The sequence below is a fragment of the Misgurnus anguillicaudatus genome, chromosome 13, assembly GCF_027580225.2.
Source record: "Misgurnus anguillicaudatus chromosome 13, ASM2758022v2, whole genome shotgun sequence".
Lineage (NCBI taxonomy): Eukaryota > Metazoa > Chordata > Actinopteri > Cypriniformes > Cobitidae > Misgurnus > Misgurnus anguillicaudatus.
In genome coordinates, this window is record NC_073349.2 from 19,609,304 (window position 1) to 19,628,613 (window position 19,310).

General features: G+C 38.4%; 1 protein-coding gene across 1 annotated transcript in view; it reads right to left on the minus strand.

Moving 5' to 3' along the window:
• The window catches only part of hspg2 (heparan sulfate proteoglycan 2), a 130,961-nt gene that overhangs the window by 34,546 nt on the left and 77,105 nt on the right, over positions 1-19,310 (minus strand). The window contains exons 31-54 of the mRNA XM_073875297.1: positions 18,798-18,865; positions 17,429-17,493; positions 17,196-17,336; positions 16,915-17,106; positions 16,555-16,590; positions 15,512-15,616; positions 13,232-13,483; positions 13,040-13,102; positions 12,356-12,439; positions 11,768-11,860; positions 11,593-11,682; positions 11,270-11,500; positions 11,081-11,194; positions 10,737-10,864; positions 10,531-10,617; positions 10,386-10,438; positions 9,036-9,203; positions 8,783-8,893; positions 8,597-8,697; positions 8,224-8,404; positions 4,416-4,475; positions 1,831-1,953; positions 313-465; positions 72-226 (exon numbers count right to left, since the gene is read on the minus strand). Of these exons, the coding sequence (XP_073731398.1) occupies positions 72-226; positions 313-465; positions 1,831-1,953; positions 4,416-4,475; positions 8,224-8,404; positions 8,597-8,697; positions 8,783-8,893; positions 9,036-9,203; positions 10,386-10,438; positions 10,531-10,617; positions 10,737-10,864; positions 11,081-11,194; positions 11,270-11,500; positions 11,593-11,682; positions 11,768-11,860; positions 12,356-12,439; positions 13,040-13,102; positions 13,232-13,483; positions 15,512-15,616; positions 16,555-16,590; positions 16,915-17,106; positions 17,196-17,336; positions 17,429-17,493; positions 18,798-18,865 (2,854 nt within the window). The remainder of the gene's footprint in view (positions 1-71; positions 227-312; positions 466-1,830; positions 1,954-4,415; positions 4,476-8,223; positions 8,405-8,596; positions 8,698-8,782; positions 8,894-9,035; positions 9,204-10,385; positions 10,439-10,530; positions 10,618-10,736; positions 10,865-11,080; positions 11,195-11,269; positions 11,501-11,592; positions 11,683-11,767; positions 11,861-12,355; positions 12,440-13,039; positions 13,103-13,231; positions 13,484-15,511; positions 15,617-16,554; positions 16,591-16,914; positions 17,107-17,195; positions 17,337-17,428; positions 17,494-18,797; positions 18,866-19,310) is intronic.

Here is a 19,310-nt window from a genome sequence, read left to right on the forward strand (position 1 = left end):
ATGCAAAAATGTAAGTGGCATAACCCTCAAATTCGGATTAATGTTGAATGCGCGAGTATCGGGTTTCTCACCTGTGGGGGTAGTGGACCACCTCTCTTCTTCCACGTGAGTATGGGTGTGGGGTTGCCAATGGCCCTGCAGTACAACCTTAATGTGTCACCCTCGTGAGCTTCTATACTTTTGGTACTCACTTGGACGAGGGGAAGACTATGATGACTTGATGTACCTGAAACATCGTTAGAAATCAGTGACCTCTCACTCACTGCTTCTGGAATGCTTTACACTATAATTTCAGAAATGTTTGAGATGTACTTTGAACATGGAGAACTCCACGGGCTGTATGCTCGCCATGTGTGTTCAGAGCCTTGCAGATGTACTCTCCCTCATCAGAGCGATCCACAGACGAAATGGTCAGTACTCCATTACGAATGATGGCTTTGGAGCTGATACGGTTACCTGGAGCTCCTAAAAAAACATATTTCAAAACACAATGCCAGGAGTTATACTCATCTCCTTCAGCATGACAAAATATTGCTTAAAGGGGACATTTCTCAAGAATTTTTTAAAGATGTAAAATAAATTTTTGGTGTCCCCAGAGTACGGATGTGAAGTTTTCGCCTAAAATACCAGGTTGGTGTGAGCAAAAATGTGCCATTTTTGGTTGTGTCCTTTTAAATGCAAATGAGCTAATGAAATGCAAACAAACACTGATCGCCATGAGGTTTGTTGAAATTGAAACTCAATTGTGCTGTCAAATACTCTCTCTCTCTCTGCATTCAATGGCAGTGCTGTGTTTGGATAGTGCAAATGAAGGGGTGGCATTATTATAATAAGATCCCCTTCTGACATCACAAGTTAATAGAAGCACTGGGGACCCAATTATAACACTTAAACCTGGAAAAAGTCAGATTTTCATTATATGTCCCCTTTAAATAAACCCAGATCATCATTCTTGTTGATTTTATAACCAATAAAAATGTTTGTACCAAAGTTGATAACACTGTATCATTCTCCTGAGTGTTTAAGACTTTGAAAAGTTGTACCAGGACCAAAAAAAGGCTTACTTTGCAAAACTATGGCAACCACAAATCAAAATATACATTTATATTTTCTTATACTGTACAGTACTGTTCAAAAGTCACTACATTTCATAATTTCAAGTTTTTGGTTTATATTTAATATTTAAGTACATTAAACATCCAGTAATTTTTTGTACTTTTACTTAAGTAAAAATTTTTTTCTTACTTTTACTCAAGAAAGTAAAAGTAAACAATTTTTATGTAATTAAGCATTAAATCAATTTCAATATGCAATATATAATGAACACACAGTATTATTTTATGCTTTAGAATGTAGTGAACATTTTTTAGTAAAGAAAAGTAATTTTTTTCCCAAGACAAACACTCAGATAAAGCATAGATGCTTGGAAAATGTAACCAAAATACTTAAGTATTATACACCTCTGATAGTCAGAAACTTGGATATTTAATAATTTCTTATTTTATGCATTGTATCGAAAACAAATCATTTGGAACTGTGCCATCTAGAGGCGGTTTTATGAATAACAGGAAGTAATACGTGTGTACGTGAAAGTCTTAAAAAATATATTTTTTTATTTATATTTTGCAAATGTCTCTACGAATCCGTAGAAATTAATTTTTTGGTACAATTATATTTTGTCTCCAAACGTAATTTTAAACATTTAAACATACATCTTTCGAACTGAAAGACTTTTAGGATCGTGAGAAAACTTACAGCCAGGTTTCTACACATTTGAACAGTACTGTAAATATTTATAAGTATGTTTAAAGTTAAACTCAACAGCCTTACCTATCCATTCAACAGCAGGGGTGGGGTTGCCGCTCACTGTGCAGCGAAACTCTGCCCTGTCACCCTGATTAACCGTCAGCACACGTGGATTGACCGTAGCAACCGGCTGGGACCCTTCAGCAGCTACAGTTGAGGTAAAAAACTCATTAATCCCAGAAATAAAGAGCACTCTAAACTGGAATGTCACTTATGTAGGCCTACCTCTTCATAACAAAATAGACCGAGCCCTAAATTGATCATAAAACATGTCACAAACTGGATTTAACTTTGAATGTTTTTTTCTAAAACATTTTTGTTCTAAAAAGAACATTTTAGGGTTCTTAAAATAATTATTTCTATCTTACCTTATTATAATCTGTGGAACCTTATTTCACTAAAAAAAGAATACGGTCCAAAAAGACAGTTTTTTAGTAGGTCCCAAGCTATCACTGGGACAGTAGGTGTTTCTCAAAATTGGGGGGGGGGGCTTGGGGCTGCTCGTGGTGGGAATCAAATTTTTAAAAATAAGAGAAAAAGATTGATTAAAATAAGCTAAAACACACCTGTGTCAAGCTCTATTTTATTTGCTAGAAATTGTGAATTAGGGGGCTTCAAATTTTTGTGGGGGGGGGCTTGAAGTTATAAGGGTTGAAAACTCCTGCTTTAAAAGGTCCTAGTATTGCACTTACCATTTAGGTAGAGATATGTACAGTATACATTTGGTAACAGGCATCACGCAATGCTTAGGTTGCTAAGCAACGGCAGATGCTATGGGAGCACACAAGCGCTTTGGAGAAAAGCGTAATGATCGTGTTTTCCACGCGGTTATTCAGCTTATTCATCAAAGCATTGTAGAGATCACAACTCCTGTTTTTGATTAAAATAAACTGAGGATATCTGGCGTTTTAAGGGGGATTGGCGCCTACGGGTACCAGTATGCAACTGTGAGGTTCTAATATGCATTCTTTGCTAACTTACCAATAATGTGCATCTCTGAAGTTCAAATGAACTCTTAGTTTTGAAAAGGTGCCACCCAAGTAGGGAACATTTTTTCTGACAGTGCAGGTTCTTTGGATACAGAAGGTTTTTTATGGAATGCCTTACAGAGAATTATTTTTGAGTGAAAAGTTTGTTTCGGACCATCACTCCAACTGTTTTTAATTGATAGCAAGTGTTATGGTTATCTTGCTCTTTTGTACTTACAGTAGGCTATTACAAATGAAAATACACCTTAAAAAACTCAATTCTTTATAAATATATATACTTTTGCATTGATGAAAATGTTCATGCATGACAAGACAGTGTGTACAGCATGTGTCTGTCTGCCAAAGCTGTTGATGAATGTGAAGTCATGTTGGTTGGCAGTCAGCCCGAGGACAGATGACACAGATGAGAAAAGGCAGACAGTGTGAGGCTCTCACTGTACTCTTTGCCAACTTGGCTGGCCGGTGAGCCCTCTATATACAGGGATTCCAGGGCAACAGAGCAAAAGAAAGCTTTCTTTCAACAACTAGGGCAGATACAGGCCTGTGTAGGCCATATTAAACTCCAGTTTGAGTCTTAGTGACTGAACGATCTGCATTTAGCTGCCTTTGGATATAAAAATGTAAATGTATCATGTGATGACTTCTATTTAAATAATTCCTACTTGTTTAAATACGATCTATATAATATAGCTCTTATATTAGGACAGGTTTGTGGCAATGTACGGATAACTGATGACAATTTGCTATGATGTTTGAAGCACAGTTGTTACCTGATGTCTGATGTAACCCACCATGGTCTCGTATATCAAAAGCAAGATGCTGGGCTGAAGAAATGCAAGGAATCTCTCTTTGTTGAGTATTAAGTTTGACATTTAGTTAAGTACAACTAAATTTGTCCTTAAAGGAGAAGTGTGTAATTTTTAGAAGCATCTTTTGACAGAAATGCAAAATAATATACAGAACTATATTATCAGGGGTGTATAAAGACCTTACATAATGAACCATTATGTGTTTATTAGACATTTTTATCTACATAAACAGAGGGTCCCCTTACATGGAAGTCGCCATTTTGTGCCGCCATTTTTATACAGAAACCCTCAACGGACAATTTCTTTTTACTAAGTTGTCTCCGACGATAACATGTTTGTCCAGTGGCAGCTACCGTAGTTTCTCTATGTGTTTTAAAAGCGAGGGGTGAGCCATAGACTCAGCCGTTGGTTCAATTGCAATAGATGCTGCTAAAATTTACACACTGCACCTTTAAATAACCTTAGCAATCCGACTGAATAATTGGTCTGAATCCCAAGAAATCACTTTATTACAAAAATCTAAATAAGATTCATACAGAATACAACAAAGAGAAATCCCCACGTGTGCAAGCATGCAGCTTCAATGGACCCATAGCCCATGAAAGCTTGAACATATCAAGTAATGCTCATATGTACATCTCAATTTTTATTTCCGAATAACCTTTTGTGACAATCTTAAGATCATTGTGCTCATAGTTTGGCTGTACTTTGGCATTACTTGAGATGATAAAAGGTGGTTGGTGGTTGCATGCTTGAGAGAGACAGATCCCTCCACGTCTGGAGAGATAGAGAGAGAGCCATGCGGACTTACGCTTTCTATGTCCTTCAAACATCTCATAGGCTGTGTAAAGCATCTGTGACTGAGACGCCTCTGTGGATGATGGACAGGCAGATACTGAGTCTCCAGAAGGTTCTTTGAACGTAGCGCACTGGTGCCCTCAAATATTTCAGCGTGACTTAAGATCTCCAGAACCGGCGCACAACTTGCATTTTTTATGTGTAATTGTGTGTTGTACTTCGGCCAAAATATGCTGAATTTCTTTCATGGGTGGGAAACTTATTATTTATGGACGCTGTCTATAAAGTCTGTAGATAGGTAAACTAGCTGAAACACTGTAATGTTACTAGGGATAATTTGGGGTTTAATAGGCAGCTTTGAAAAAGTCTCCTAAAATGCCTGAGGTTGTCAGTTACAATAATTACACCAGCACATGTCATATTTTAGGCATTTCAAAATCAATAAATGATTTAAAATGACTTATGGCCGTGCTGGAGAGCACATAAAGCTTATTTGTATTACCATTACAGCATCCATGACATGTTTTCACAATACGCTCTATAGTTCAAGATTCGCACTAGTTGTCATTTAAGTACATTACAGTCAATGATAGACAAGCTGATGCATTGCTGCTATAAAATGCCAAGCAACAGCTTCGCCATTGAGAAGATATAACACTGAAAAATCAATGCACATTGTAAAAAAACATTGTAAAATGAGTGAGGTAGTGTCAGTTTTTATATACAGTAGGTGTGGAAAAAACAGCACACAGATAAATCCAAGCATGCGGGTTAGTATCGCCACAACACATGTAAAAGCTTTACTTTGTCATAAACATTCATATTGCATTTTTTTTTAATACAGCTTGTGATTGATAAATGTCTTATTTTAGGATTATACTTCCATGTTTTCAGTTATAATTCCATAGAGCAATAATGTTTTACCTATTATTCATTTTAATATGTTCATCATTTGAAGAATCATTTGTACATACAATTCACAGTTTAGGTAAATAAAACACAATGGAATCATAACATAAAAAATCTTTTTAAGATACAGCACCATTTCAAAAATGTACAAAATTAAATATTGCTTTAATTCAATAACTACATACACCTACATCCTTGATTAAAAAAAGAAAAGCACCATACTGAAAAACTAAAGTAAAACATACGTACTGATAAGAACAAAAACACAAAACATAAAAACAACCGTTATCTATTATAAATCATTCACATGTAGCCTTGAAGTGAACCAAATTATTTCAGTCATATTCTCTCCCCAAAGTTTATTTGAGAGCAATTGTAGAGATCAAATCAGACAAAAATAAATATGGATTTAGGTGATTAAAAATAACTTTGTATCACTTTATTTAATTGTCTCTAATTAGTATTTTTAACATGCCTCTCCATAAATTTACTGAGGCAACTGTGTTATTTATCTTATATAACATCCCACATTACATACAATTTTCTTTCTATATGTAAGATAACCAAAAAACAAACAGAAACAATTATTTTACATGAAAAGATAACATTTGTAAAAAAATGCAACATTCAAACCACCGCTCCATCAATAGCACCATTTAAAAAAAATCATTTCTTGGGGTCAGGAAAGAGATTGAGCCTGCAGTCCTTTTGGCTGACGAATCCCAGTATGTTTGACAACCCCACCTCATCAACCGCTATCCCAGTAAGACCACCTCACAGGAGAGGAATGACAGTCCACATGCCCCGAAACCAAGACACAAATATCCGCTAGTAGAAATAACACCACCAGAGACTGACACAGGACAGATTTCAAAAGCCACAGAACCGCCACCATAAGAAGACCTAATACACCAGCAGCTAACTTCACTTACTGCTATTAAAGACTGTATGTATAGAGATATACACTGTATGAGACTATTGTGATTAGTAACGGATTCATAAATCATATTCATGAATAAAACCTGTATAAATGATCAAATACGTTTTAATTGTAAAGTTTGTAAAATCATTTACAAAAAAATTATTCTTGTGTTTCGTAACAAAAGCTGTCTGAATGTAATTATGGAGGACCACAAGAGTCATGCAAAATGCAATAAAGAACTTCAATATTTAATGGACAATAAAAATAGCAATCAACACATTTGTTTAAAAATTCATTAACCAATCCACAAATAAATAGACAAAGCCACAAAAAAACCACCATGTAACATTTTACTAGGCACCAAAAAGTGCGATCATAAAAATAATGTAGAAATGAAATATGAATCCATCCATAAATAGCTCAAAGCACTACAACAATCCACAAAAACAACACAAAAGACTCAACAAGTTCACCATTCCAAACTGCACCTGCAAATTCCCAATCAAATAATGGAACCTCAAAATGTATTACAAAAAGCGATCCAAAAAGAGAAACAAATAACCGGATCCATAAACCGAACTACAAATTAGGCATTGAAAAGGGCATTTCCGTTTAACATTTCTGCTTTCATTCTCCCGATGGTTCTCTTTATTCTTTTCGCTATTCGATTTGCTTTTCGTTTTAGCCTCTCTATTTAGCTTTTCCGTGACTCTTTCGGTCCTCATCCGAGATCTATAAATCTGCGCATGACGTACAATCAGAGCCAATCAGCGAGCTTGTTACATCCACCTGGCCATAGCTAATTTGCATTTCTCATTTGACCATTTGCAAGGACCCAAAGAGTCACGGGAAAGCCAAATAGAGAGGCCAAAACGAAAAGCAAATCGAACAGCGAAGAGAACAAGGAGAACCATCGGGAAACGAAAACAGAAATGCCAAACGGAAATGCCCCTTTAAATGCCCAATTTAAACCTGTATAGTTCAATGTATAAATCCAGATATCCACTTCTCTTTCCAAATCGCTCCCTGAAATACACCCCGAAATTCCATTATTCAATCAAGAATTTATAAATGCAATTTAAAATGATGAACTTATTGAGTGTTTTATGTTGTTTTTGTAAATTGCAATATTACTTTGAACTATTTATTAATGGATTAATATTTTATTTCTACGCTACTTTTACAATCTCACTCTCCACTGCCCAATAAAATGTTACATAATGATCCCTTCTGCAACTTTCTCCATCCATTCATAGATTCATCAATGAACTTTTAAACAAATCTACTAATTGCTATTTTCATTGTCCAGGTAGTTATTAAATATTGAAGTTCTTTATTACATTCTGCATGACACCTGTGGTCCTCCATATGTAGTAAGTGCTACTGCATTTTGCAATAAAACAAACGTTGAAATGTATAAAACTGTCCTTAGTTTTCATTACGGGAGTCTGCTTTGTATTCCACAGCTCTTTAGTTTAATATGTGAATCACATAACAAAAGGATCTTTGTAGTTCGAAAAGTCCATGTTTTTTTCTCAATCCAAGTCATGTTATTCCTCTAGGTTTCAGCTTTAACCATTTGTAAGCATAGACAAAAAATCTAGTTAACTTTTTATGAATTTGAGAAATAAAATAAAATTTCAGGTGCTGAATTAGACTTGATTCGAAAATAATCGAGTACAATAATGCTTAAATTTCAAAAATCAAAATTTCACTTTTCTTATTAACCATTCACAAGCTGTATCATTTGGTGTAAAGGTTTTACACCGACAATGCGAGAAGCTGTTGAAGTTGGTGTGAGTAAGAGAAAAAAACCCAAGCAGAAACTAATGCAATTAATTAATGCAATGCAAATTAAACACAATACAGTGTTAGCCATGCTGAAAAGACAACAAAGTAAAAAACCAAAGCAAAGAGGCGTGCGATACCAGAAAGGTTGAAAACTAAAGGCTGAGAGTGGGGCTGATAATATATGGAGCCAATCACGAACCTGGGACATAGAGGTGGGCCGTGCCCTCGTCCATGCCTAACATATTGGAGCCTGTGCAAACATAGGTGTCTGCGTCCCCAGGCTGCACATTCTGAATGGTCAGGATTCCATTGAAATCCATGGCTCGGTTAGGCAGCTTTCCTTTGCCTCTGCGGGTCCAAACCAGGGTGTATGCTGGCAGCTGTGAGACAAGAGCATGCATGCAAATAATTTCAATTATGCACACATGCTAATACTAATACACAGTGCCCTCTATAAGCACTGTGACAATAAAGACAGAGCATTTATGTCCCCAAACTTATGGAGGGCACTATAAGTCTCTGTCAGGAAATTAGAGAGGATATGATATGTGCACGGATGACCAAGCCTGTACCTTGCTTCTGGCTGTGCAGATGAAGCTCACTGTTGTTCCCACTTTCACAGGCTGTATTTTAGGTTCCTCTATAAAGACTTCGATAGGTTTGGAGGGTAAAGCTGTGAGGGAAACATGAAACAATGATCAAGAATGAAGACGGTGAAATAAATATAGTATTTATGTGGCTCTAATAAATAATCTTACTTCTAACGACAATCTCAGCTTTGCTCCTATTGGTGCTGCGCTGGTCTCTGCAGGTGCAGATGTAAACACCAGCATCACTGGGGCGCACGCTGGGGAAATGCAGCTCCTGTCCTGTGGGTTGAAATTAAGAGGTTTTCCATCATTATGAATGCACGTTGTCACAACAAATCCCCTATTTAATGCATGTGCGTTTGGAGAGAGCTCCATGCACTTTACTTGTAAACATTCGTGCTTGTGGGAATATGGGAAGTACCTTGATTGTGTCTCTCAGCTGTGTTGGAGATCAGACGGCCGTCCTCACGGGACCAGTAGAAATAGTGTGGTGGATTTCCAGATACCTGACACCTAAGCGTCACTTGGTTTCCCTGTGCCACCTCCACTCTTTCCGGCAAAATCCTTACCACCAGAAATTCAGCCGCTGCTAATAAGACATATGCCTTGTATTACATATCATAGAAATGCAGTTATTATACATGTGGTGGCCCAAATTTGAATGCACCAGAATAGAAATGGCTATAGAGCTAATAGACAGGAGCTGTGTCCCAATTTCAAAGGCTGCGACCTTCAAAGGGCATATTCTCATACAGGGTTCACACCAGACGCGGTAGAGGCACAAGCGCGAGTGATTTACATGTTAAGTCAAAGACGCAATTATGCAGGGTTCACACCAGATGCAGTAGTGGTGGCAACATTTCAGTTTACTCGCTTCATTCGCGCGTGAAATTCAAGTCATTCGAGACATTAACATGGAAATTCGCGTCATGGGAGGGGCTTCTGCGACTCCGCTCGCTTCCTGTAATCACGTCAATAATACAGCAAGGTCCTGATTGGTTCACGCGGTGCGGAAATCCATCGAAGTTAAGATTTTTCAACTCGCGCATTTCCTGCAGAACGCGCCATCCGCGGGATGCCTAATCGCATCTTTGCATTTACTTAACATGTAAATCCCTCGCGCTTGCCGCCTCTACCACGTCTGGTGTGAACTCTGCATAATGCTACGTACACACCAAACGCTGGGCATTGCGTTACTCGCTCTAGATTACTCGTGGGATTTAACTTTGTGTAATGCGAATTTATCGTTCGAGTTCAATATTTTCAAATTGGGCGAAGACGCGTTTGAGGCAAATAGCGCGTGTTTTCACGGTAAACGTGCCGCCCATATCGTGTCATTCGCATCGCTCCACGTGAGGACGCGAATGACCGTTCCTTTGCATTGACTTTGTATGTAATCTACTCGCGCAAATCGTTGAACTTGCGTCTGGTGTAAACCCACTGCTGCATTACAGCAGCGCGACTTGATTCTAGTAAGGCCGTCCCAATTCGTCATATTTTCTAAAATAAATCCATATTTATTTTAATAAGTCAGAAACGTCTCCGCTGTTGTCCAGCTGACAGGCGTAGTCGAAGCCTACAGCAGGTTTACAAATTATGGGTCCTCTGAAGGCTAGAACATCTCATTTCAGTTCTCTTCATGGACTTCGGAGGCTGCCACCTTCAAAGACCGAGTGCTTGCCTTCTGAGGTTGCGTCCTTAGAAGGTTGCAGCCTTTGAACTGGGACACAACTATGGACTATATTTGATAAAGTAGTAAATGAATAGTTACCAATTCGGCATGGCCTTCTTTCTAGTGGATTTCCCTCATAGCCAGGAGCACAGCTTTAAAGAGAAAACAAAGTCCCATAAACAACTGTGGTGACAATAGAGTATAAACCAGTCTAATATACAACTTTCAGGAAGTTTGAGCGTACCGTTCACAGTACTGGCCTGTGTAACCATGCTGACAGGCTGTACACTGATAGCCTCCGTTACCCAGACTCTCACAGGTACGAGAGAACCTAAACATAAACTTCACTTTAAAATCAAATGTCAAGAATTGTCTTCCTTTATATTATATGAGCATACATTTGAAATGGTTTGTTTGTACAAAAATGTATGTGTGTGTATCAGGACTAACTGATTGTCAGGGTCCGTGCCGGGGCAGGCACAGGGCTGGCAGTCCTCTGGAGTTCCAGCAGTGGCGTCTCCAAAGAAACCATCAGCACATTGTTCACAGAGTTCACCTCTGGTGTTATGTTGGCAGCTCTATGGATCAAAAAAACCAATACAGAACCATATTTAGTGGTGCACATGAGTCTACACATCTTAAAGAAATAACACCCGCTAACCCCTGCCAACGAGACTGGTCATTGTGATACTAATTACTTGTAATACTATAAACTTGTGACATTCATGTCAGAAGTCTGCAGGCCACAAGTAGTCTATAAATAAAACAAACTGCAATTTGAGGACTCTTCATACCGTGCAGATGCCGGTTTCTGGGTGACAGGAGTCAGAGTGGCCGTTGCATTCGCACGGCTCGCAGTGGCCCAGGTACAAGCCCCCACCTGTGCGAGTGTATCCAGGTGCACAGTCCTAAAATCAACACGTCATGAGTTATAAATTTTTTTTACAAACATAAAAGCAAGCATCTGACCACACTGTTCCTACCTGGCACGACAGACCGTGGTAACCTGGTGGACACTGGCACTGCTCCACCTCAAACGCTCGTGCCAGGCCTGTGTACTGGGGCACGGCAATTTCCATGCGAACCCCCGAGATGCTGGATGAACGCATCTCAGTGTCATAAGAGGCCCGGATCAAGATGTCATCTAGATCGGCCAGCAACATCATTAGGTGTTCTCTTGTAGCAGGCATGCCATCAGGACGCTGCCAATATTCCTACAGAGCAGAAAACATTTATACATTTTAAGATTTTAGTGCTCAAAAACATTCTGAAACCATAAATAAAGCATAAATAACTAAGCACCTACCTCTCGGAAAACAATCTCAAAATTATGTGACACTCGGGAACCCGTACGTCTTGCCCATGGTATACGCGCCACCAGTGTGATGTCATTACCCTGTAAAGTTAAAGAACAATGCGGGTGCTCCAGACCTTTTTTATATGATGAGAAAACTTGATACCTCATCTAGTGTCATACTTACAGTAATCTGCACATCTACATCATCTACATGTGAACCTCGCACTCCTGGCACATAGGAGATTGTATATTTTAGCTTTCCACCGTATGTCCCAACCTATTGATAAATCAAAAAATTCAAAAATGTAAAAGCGGGAATGTCAATTAGTTATATAGAGAAATTCCAAAAAAGACACTTAAGCCACTTTAAATATGCACACAACGTATCTAATATTTAAAAAAATTATATTTTTAACCAACTTTAAATAAAACAAAAATGTAAATATACATTTTAATTCTACCAAAAACACTTAAAAGTATAATCATTTAGGATTAAGAAGTATGGCTGACAAAACATCTATAAACATAATGAACAGGTCAGATGTCACCCCCTACCCATAATTCCACAGTACCACTTCCCCCTGTTAGGAATTCACTGCAATTAACGCTCAAGGCGCAAATGTGACTATAGATAACCACACCATCTTGGTTTCGACAAATAAGCCGTGTTTTGGCTTGCCCATCCATCTCACTAGTAATGATTCATGTCTAATGCAGAGCAGACGGCCTCGAGATCAGTGGTGGGCGGGCCTGAACCCATCCATATGTTTACCTTATCCCCTTTGAACTGTTCAGGGAGCTGCCAGAAAAGCACGTCATCTAGGTGCGAGCTGAAACCATTGTAGACCAAAACATACTGGAGCACAGGCAGAAGGAAATAGCATGAATGAAAGGAAAGACAGAAAGTAGTAGATAAGCACAGCGGAGTGCAAAGCAAGAGAAAAATCATTCAAGAAATTTGATTTCTGGCTATCCTACATCATATATATAAGGATTCATGATTCATGATGTTTGCTATATTACTAATAAATACCAATACAAAATATATCTGTGCCGATATTCGATTACTGAGAATAACATCCATCGATACCGATAGATAACAATAGTTGCAAACAATAATCGGCCATTGGTTTTGAATCATCTTTTTAAACAATCTGCTGATGTCCAATATTGGGCAAAATTGCTTTTATCTGCCGATACCGATTATAGGCCGATATATATCAATGCATTCCTAATAAATAGTTATATAGTAAGTAAAAAACCTGTTTAACAAAACTCTGCATACTTTCCCAGTCCCTTACTGATAAGCAGCCATTGTCTTTACAAACTAAGTCAAACATTAAACCCTACAATAAACATTCAACCTGACCTAGACTGTGATTTCGTTAAACTTCAGCTTGGTGTTCCCCGAAATGGGTGTTAATTTCCCATGAATTCATTGGCCTGCAGTCACTACCTTGTTATTAGGGCCAGGTCGAGGACCTCTAAGTGGACCAACTGTGTTTTTTCCATCATCCACCTGTCAGGAAGACCAACAACCACACCATAATCAAACAGCTTAATGCGAATACAAGACAGTGTTACTAGGCTACGACTGTAAGTCAATTAGTGAACCCAAGTAGGAGCCATCAGTGAGAGCATACAGTACCTCAGTTGAGTCAGGCTGATAGGAATGCACCGAGTCTGCTGAAAGGGACTCAGAGTCTGTTAAAGAGGAAGTTAAACCAGAATGGAAGGAAGTGGCATGCACGCTTGACCGAGGCAGGGAACTCTGGGTTCCATATGAAGAGCTGGATGTTTTAGAGGATGAAGAGAAAAGGAAAGGCGACTGCCCGTTGGAGAAATTAGAGATGATGGACCAGATTTCATCATCAAGTTTGCGTACTTCGTCAGCGGGGTGCTAGTGAGAATGAGACAATGGATGGAGAGGAAATGTAAAGGGTCAGAGTGAAATAAGAAAGGAGAGACGAAGGCAGGCATGTAATATGCAGTCAATGCATGATTGAATGCATGCATGCTGGAGCAGGAAGTGTTTGCAGGTGTCAGGATACAGCGTATGCTCTCACCACAAGTTGTTGTTCACTCAGGTCAAACACTACTTTACAAGCTGTTACTAATAAACAGGAAACATATTTGTTGAACACGTCAAAGATAAACTGATCTCAGCTCATTCTTATGGCAATTCAGCTATTTTAGCAGCATAGGGTTTGGATGCTGATCATGTGATGCTGGTGGCCCAAACAGTCAACGCATAGTACATTTAATCTTGTGGTTTTCAAACTTTTTCATGGCAGGGACCCCCACATACACCCACCTAAAGGATTATTAGGAACACTACACGAATACTGTGTTTGACCCCCTTTCTCCTTCAAAACTGCCTTAATTCTATGTGGCTTTAGAAATGTTGGCCCATATTGATAGGATAGCATCTTGCAGTTGATGGAGTTTTGTGGGATGCACATCCAGGGCACGAAGCTCCCGTTCCATCACATCCCAATCTGGTGACTGTGGGGGCCATTTTAGTACAGTGAACTCATTGTCATGTTCAAGAAACCAATTTGAAATGATTCGAGCTTTGTGACATGGTGCATTATCCTGCTGAAAGTAGCCATCAGAGGATGGTACATGGTGGTCCTAAAGGGATGGACATGGTCAGAAACAATGCTCAGGTAGGCCGTGGCATTTAAATGATGCCCAATTGGCACTAAGGGGCCTAAAGTGCGCCAAGAAAACATCCGCCACACCATTACACCACCACCACCAGCCTGCACAGTGGTAACAAGGAATGATGGATCCAAGTTCTCATTCGGTTTACGCCAAATTCTGACTCTACCATCTGAATGTCTCAACAGAAATCGAGACTTATGAGACCAGGCAACATTTTTCCAGTCTTCAACTGTCCAATTTTGGTGAGCTTGTGCAAATTGTAGCCTCTTTTTCCTATTTGTAGTGGAGATGAGTGGTACCCGGTGGGGTCTTCTGCTGTTGTAGCCGATCTGCCTCAAGGTTGTGCGTGTTGTGGCTTCACAAATGCTTTGCTGCATACCTCGGTTGTAATGAGTGGTTGTTTCAGTCAAAGTTGCTCTTCTATCAGCTTGAATCTGTCGGTCCATTCTCCTCTGACCTCTAGCATCAACAAGGCATTTTCGCCCACAGGACTGCCGCATACTGGATGTTTTTTTCTTTTCACACCATTCTTTGTAAACCCTAGAAATGGTTGTGTGTGAAAATCCCAGTAACTGAGCAGATTGTGAAATACTTAGACCGGCCCGTCTGGCACCAACATCCATGCCATGCTCAAAATTGCTTAAATCACCTTTCTTTCCCATTCTGACATTCAGTTTGGTGTTCAGGAGATTGTCTTGACCAGGACCACACCCCTAAATGGACTGAAGCAACTGCCATGTGATTGGTTGATTGAAGACATTGAACAGGTGTTCCTAATAATCCTTTAGGTGAGTGTATGATGAGCCTTTAATGAGGGACCCCTTTTCTAAAGAATACACGTATACTTTAAACAATTTTGTCTTTGTCTTTATTGTCTTCAAATTTTTGGGGGACTGCTTGGAACCTTCTGGGGACTCCTGGGTGTACCAAGATTGAAAATCTCTGCTTTAAATCAATATGTGTTCATGGTTGACCAGCTTTACCAGTGATCAGCATTGCTTTTACCAGCATTAACTTGCATAAACCAGCTTGGAAAGTCAATGACAATCATGTTGGTTTAAACTAATGAGTCTCTAGCAGTTGGTTAATTAGATTAAAGATATTTTGTGTTTAAGGATTAATTTTTTTAGATATTTTGTTTCTATGGAAACATCTATTAGTTATGTGATATGGTACCACACTGTTAGAGTGATATCACTGTTATAGATTTACTACAAGTCAGTGGTGAAAACTATAGGTAAAAGTAAAACTATAGCAATACCGCAATGGCTCTTTTGGACCTTGAGGTGTTTTTACCCATACTGCTCATTAAGTGCCAAATGGTGGCGTCCTTTTTCTGCTGTTCCTCTATCCACGAAGAGTCTTTCTAGTTTTGTGAATGAAGCAAAGTCTGTAATCTTGATGTAAAAGTTAAACTAAAAACAACTTAACTACAAAAACAAATTCCTCTTCTTTGATCTCTTCACGACTTGCATTGCTTGTATTCCAGTGAACTATAAGACTAAAAACTTAAAGGGGACATATCATGAAAATCAGACTTTTTCCATGTTTAAGTGCTGTAATTGGGTCCCCAGTGCTTCTATCAACCTAGAAAATGTAAAAGATCAACCCAGTAACTTAGTTTTGGTGAACCATTCTCTGCAAGCATGAAAAAAAATAGATCATTGAAATTTGGCTCCCCTTGTGATGTCAGAAGGGGATAATATCGCCCCTTAATCTGCACTATCCAACCACAGCACTGCTAGTTAGTGCAGAGATCAACTCATTTGCATTTTTAAGGACACACCCAAACCGGCACATTTTTGCTCACACCTACAAAGTGGCAATTTTATATAATAAATTATCTGTGCGGTATTTAGAGCTAAAACTTCACATATGTACATGTGGAGATTTTTTGACATTTAAAAAAAAGTTTTGTGTAATGTCCCCTTTAATGCAATTACCACTGTATCACACCACCTGCTTAAATCTATGTGAATGACAAAACAATTATAATTTGAAGCTGCACTACTATAAAAAGCAGATGAATAAAAACATTTAAACAGATGATGTTTAACATCGTCAAGCAAAATTCTCTAATAAGGAACTCCACATAAGCTTTAAAAAGTTAAACGTGCACCACCAAGAAATCCCACTTCAACGCAACAAAAATATTAAACAATCTGTCTTAAATGTTAAAGACAAGCGTGCAATCCATTATCAAGCCAACTATATGCCAAAAATGACAAGTAAACCAAAATCAATCCATTGGACAAACACTCCTCCAATAACAGCAGAAGCTGCATGCGCAGTATCATGCATTACCTTCTGTGCTCGTTTAGTCCGAGCAGAGCGAGCTTTCTAAAAAAAACAATTGAGTAAACACATAAAATTCAGTGCATCCGAAAGAAATCACAGATAAAGCAACCTGAGTAAACTTAATCTCCCCCTAAAAACAATATTCACTTCAAACCTACATTGTCTCCGAGTACACTTGGAAATTAATCTGTGGAAAGCCCCTTTAAGTACATTTTAAGAAGGAAGTTCCAGGAGGGTTTATTTGTAGAAAAAATAAAGTTGCAAAGTAACTTTGCAAAGAGCAGAAAGGAAGATACTTCACAATAAAATGTAGTCAAACAGACGTGGAGGCTTAAGTATAAAGTATATAACCCTGTCAAACTCTACCTTATCTCCCTGAAAGGTGTTGGGTAACTGCCAGTAGTGGGGCTCATGTCCAAGGTAGTTGAAGTTTGTGTAGGACAGCTGTGTTCCCTCTGTGGACAGCTCTACAGAGAAGCCAGTGTCAATACGGTTGGTACGCTGGCGATTTACAAGCGCAAATCCTTGGTAGTTTCCTGGTGCGAACGTGGTGGAAATCTAAAGGAAAATGACAAAAATTTACAGAAAGCTAATGCTGGAAAATCATTGGGAAAAGTATTACAAATCTGAAACCTAGGAGGCCGTACCACATCTCTATAGTGATTGGAGCTGGAGCACTGCTGCGTGACACCCATGCAGAAGCAGGACAGGCAGCCATCTTTGTTGGAAGGACTGAGGTAGAAGGTTCCTTGTTTGCAGGTGGAACACGTTGACCCTTCAACATTCATCTGAGTACAGACAATAAGGATTTTAAACATGTTATAAAGCAAGTAACAAATTTCACCCAAAAGTAGAATTCATTAAAAAAATCTTCACTTGCCTTGCAGCGACAGACTCCGTTTGAACTACACCCCTCACTACCACTCTGGTCACAGCGGTAGCAATCTATTAAAACATTTTTATACACATTAAAAATAAAACAAATTGGTTAAAGGCATAATCATGAAGCAAAACAAATAATCTTTTGTAATGTAGGTAATTCGCACTTTTATTCATATTTTAACTTCAGTCAGCTCGTTTACATGCACACCAATAATGCGATTATTTCCAATAATGCGAGTAAGGTCTTAATTGCAGTAAGATGTTTACATGACTGGAGCTAACCTGTTCACTCCGGTTTACATGCAGTTTTTATTTTCGGAGTATTCACACGTAGCCCAATGCAGAGCACAAATGATGAACTCACATATATGGTCCACTGTTTTAATTTCGTTACGTTAAATGACAAACACGTTGTTATAGATGTATTTCATTATCCGGTGCCGTGATGAAGATATAAATAAATATGACAGTGCCTGTAAAGGGCGTTCACATTAAAACGATATAAAAATATAGTTTTAAAAATCGTTTTATATTAAAGATAATAGCAGAATTCACACAACAACTATAACGATAGCGATTTTGGCACATGATGAACGATAAACCATTGACAGCCAATCAAATCTATTTGAACTTGAAGTGCACGCGCACTTAAAATGCAGTAGAAAGCTCATTCGTTGCTGAAGTCTATAACATAAAATTACCTGAAGTATCCAGAGCTGATGCAGTTGCTGTAAAATTTTTCTACCACACTGACCACGCCAAAAGGTAAGATATTATTACACAAACTACTACATTCATTGTTTAGTTACGCAAAACGCAGCGAGTTGAGGATATCTGCTGGTTTCCCGCTGTGTAAATGCAACAAGAACAGCATATTCAGTGACATGTAAACAATTGCAAAAAAGTTTTTATTTCAAGAAATATCCAATATTAGGTAATGCCGCACTGGTTGAGCGAATTAGCATGAAGTTATCATTATGATGTGGTCACTAATATATTTATCATTATAATTATTGTTATAATGTCCCTAAATGGTTTAATACACTGATGTCGTGTTATTTGAGCTATTTCTGAATGAAGACAGACTGCTGACAGCGAGTCGTGTTGGCAGAGTTCACGTAAAACTTGCGGTATAAATGCGATTACAGCGTTTACATGGACGCATACTGCGATTATAAACGGCGTACGCCACCTCTTTTAATGCGATTATACTTACTGCGATTATGAGCTTAATCGCATTATTTAGGTAAAGTATAATCGCAGGATTGACAAAATCCCATTATAATCGCATTATTGGTGTTCATGTAAACGAGCTCAATGTTTAATATAAGAATGTTTGTTAGGTTACATTATTTTGTCAGTCTTACCACCATTATTATTGTTCAGAGTGCATCTTTGTCCAAGCTGAGGACTGCCAATGTATCCAGAAGCACATCTAAAGAAAAACAGACATCTTATTAAAACTTTAAAATAGAGTTTAGAGGGACATGATGGGGCCTGCCATAAAGATTACAGCATGTCTGTGAGCAATACCCTTACAGAATATGATTAATGCATATCCAAGTGCCTTAACATTCTTTAGACAAGAAAATATGAATTAAATACAGACATTAGAGATACTTGGTTTACAAACACCACATTATTCACCCAAAGGCAATATAAAGTATATACTGTCGGACACTATTGGCTGCTTAGCGTTGCCTTGCTAAACACAAACAACCCATCTGCATGCAATTTTCACCAAGTAACCAAAAAACAAACACAACAAAACAGAGTAAAACACTGCTTTTAGTTACAGTAAAGACAAATAGACAACTATTTCAAAGCATAATAACTTCACATGCTTCCAAATTTAGGAGCTGTATAAATTACAGCCAAAA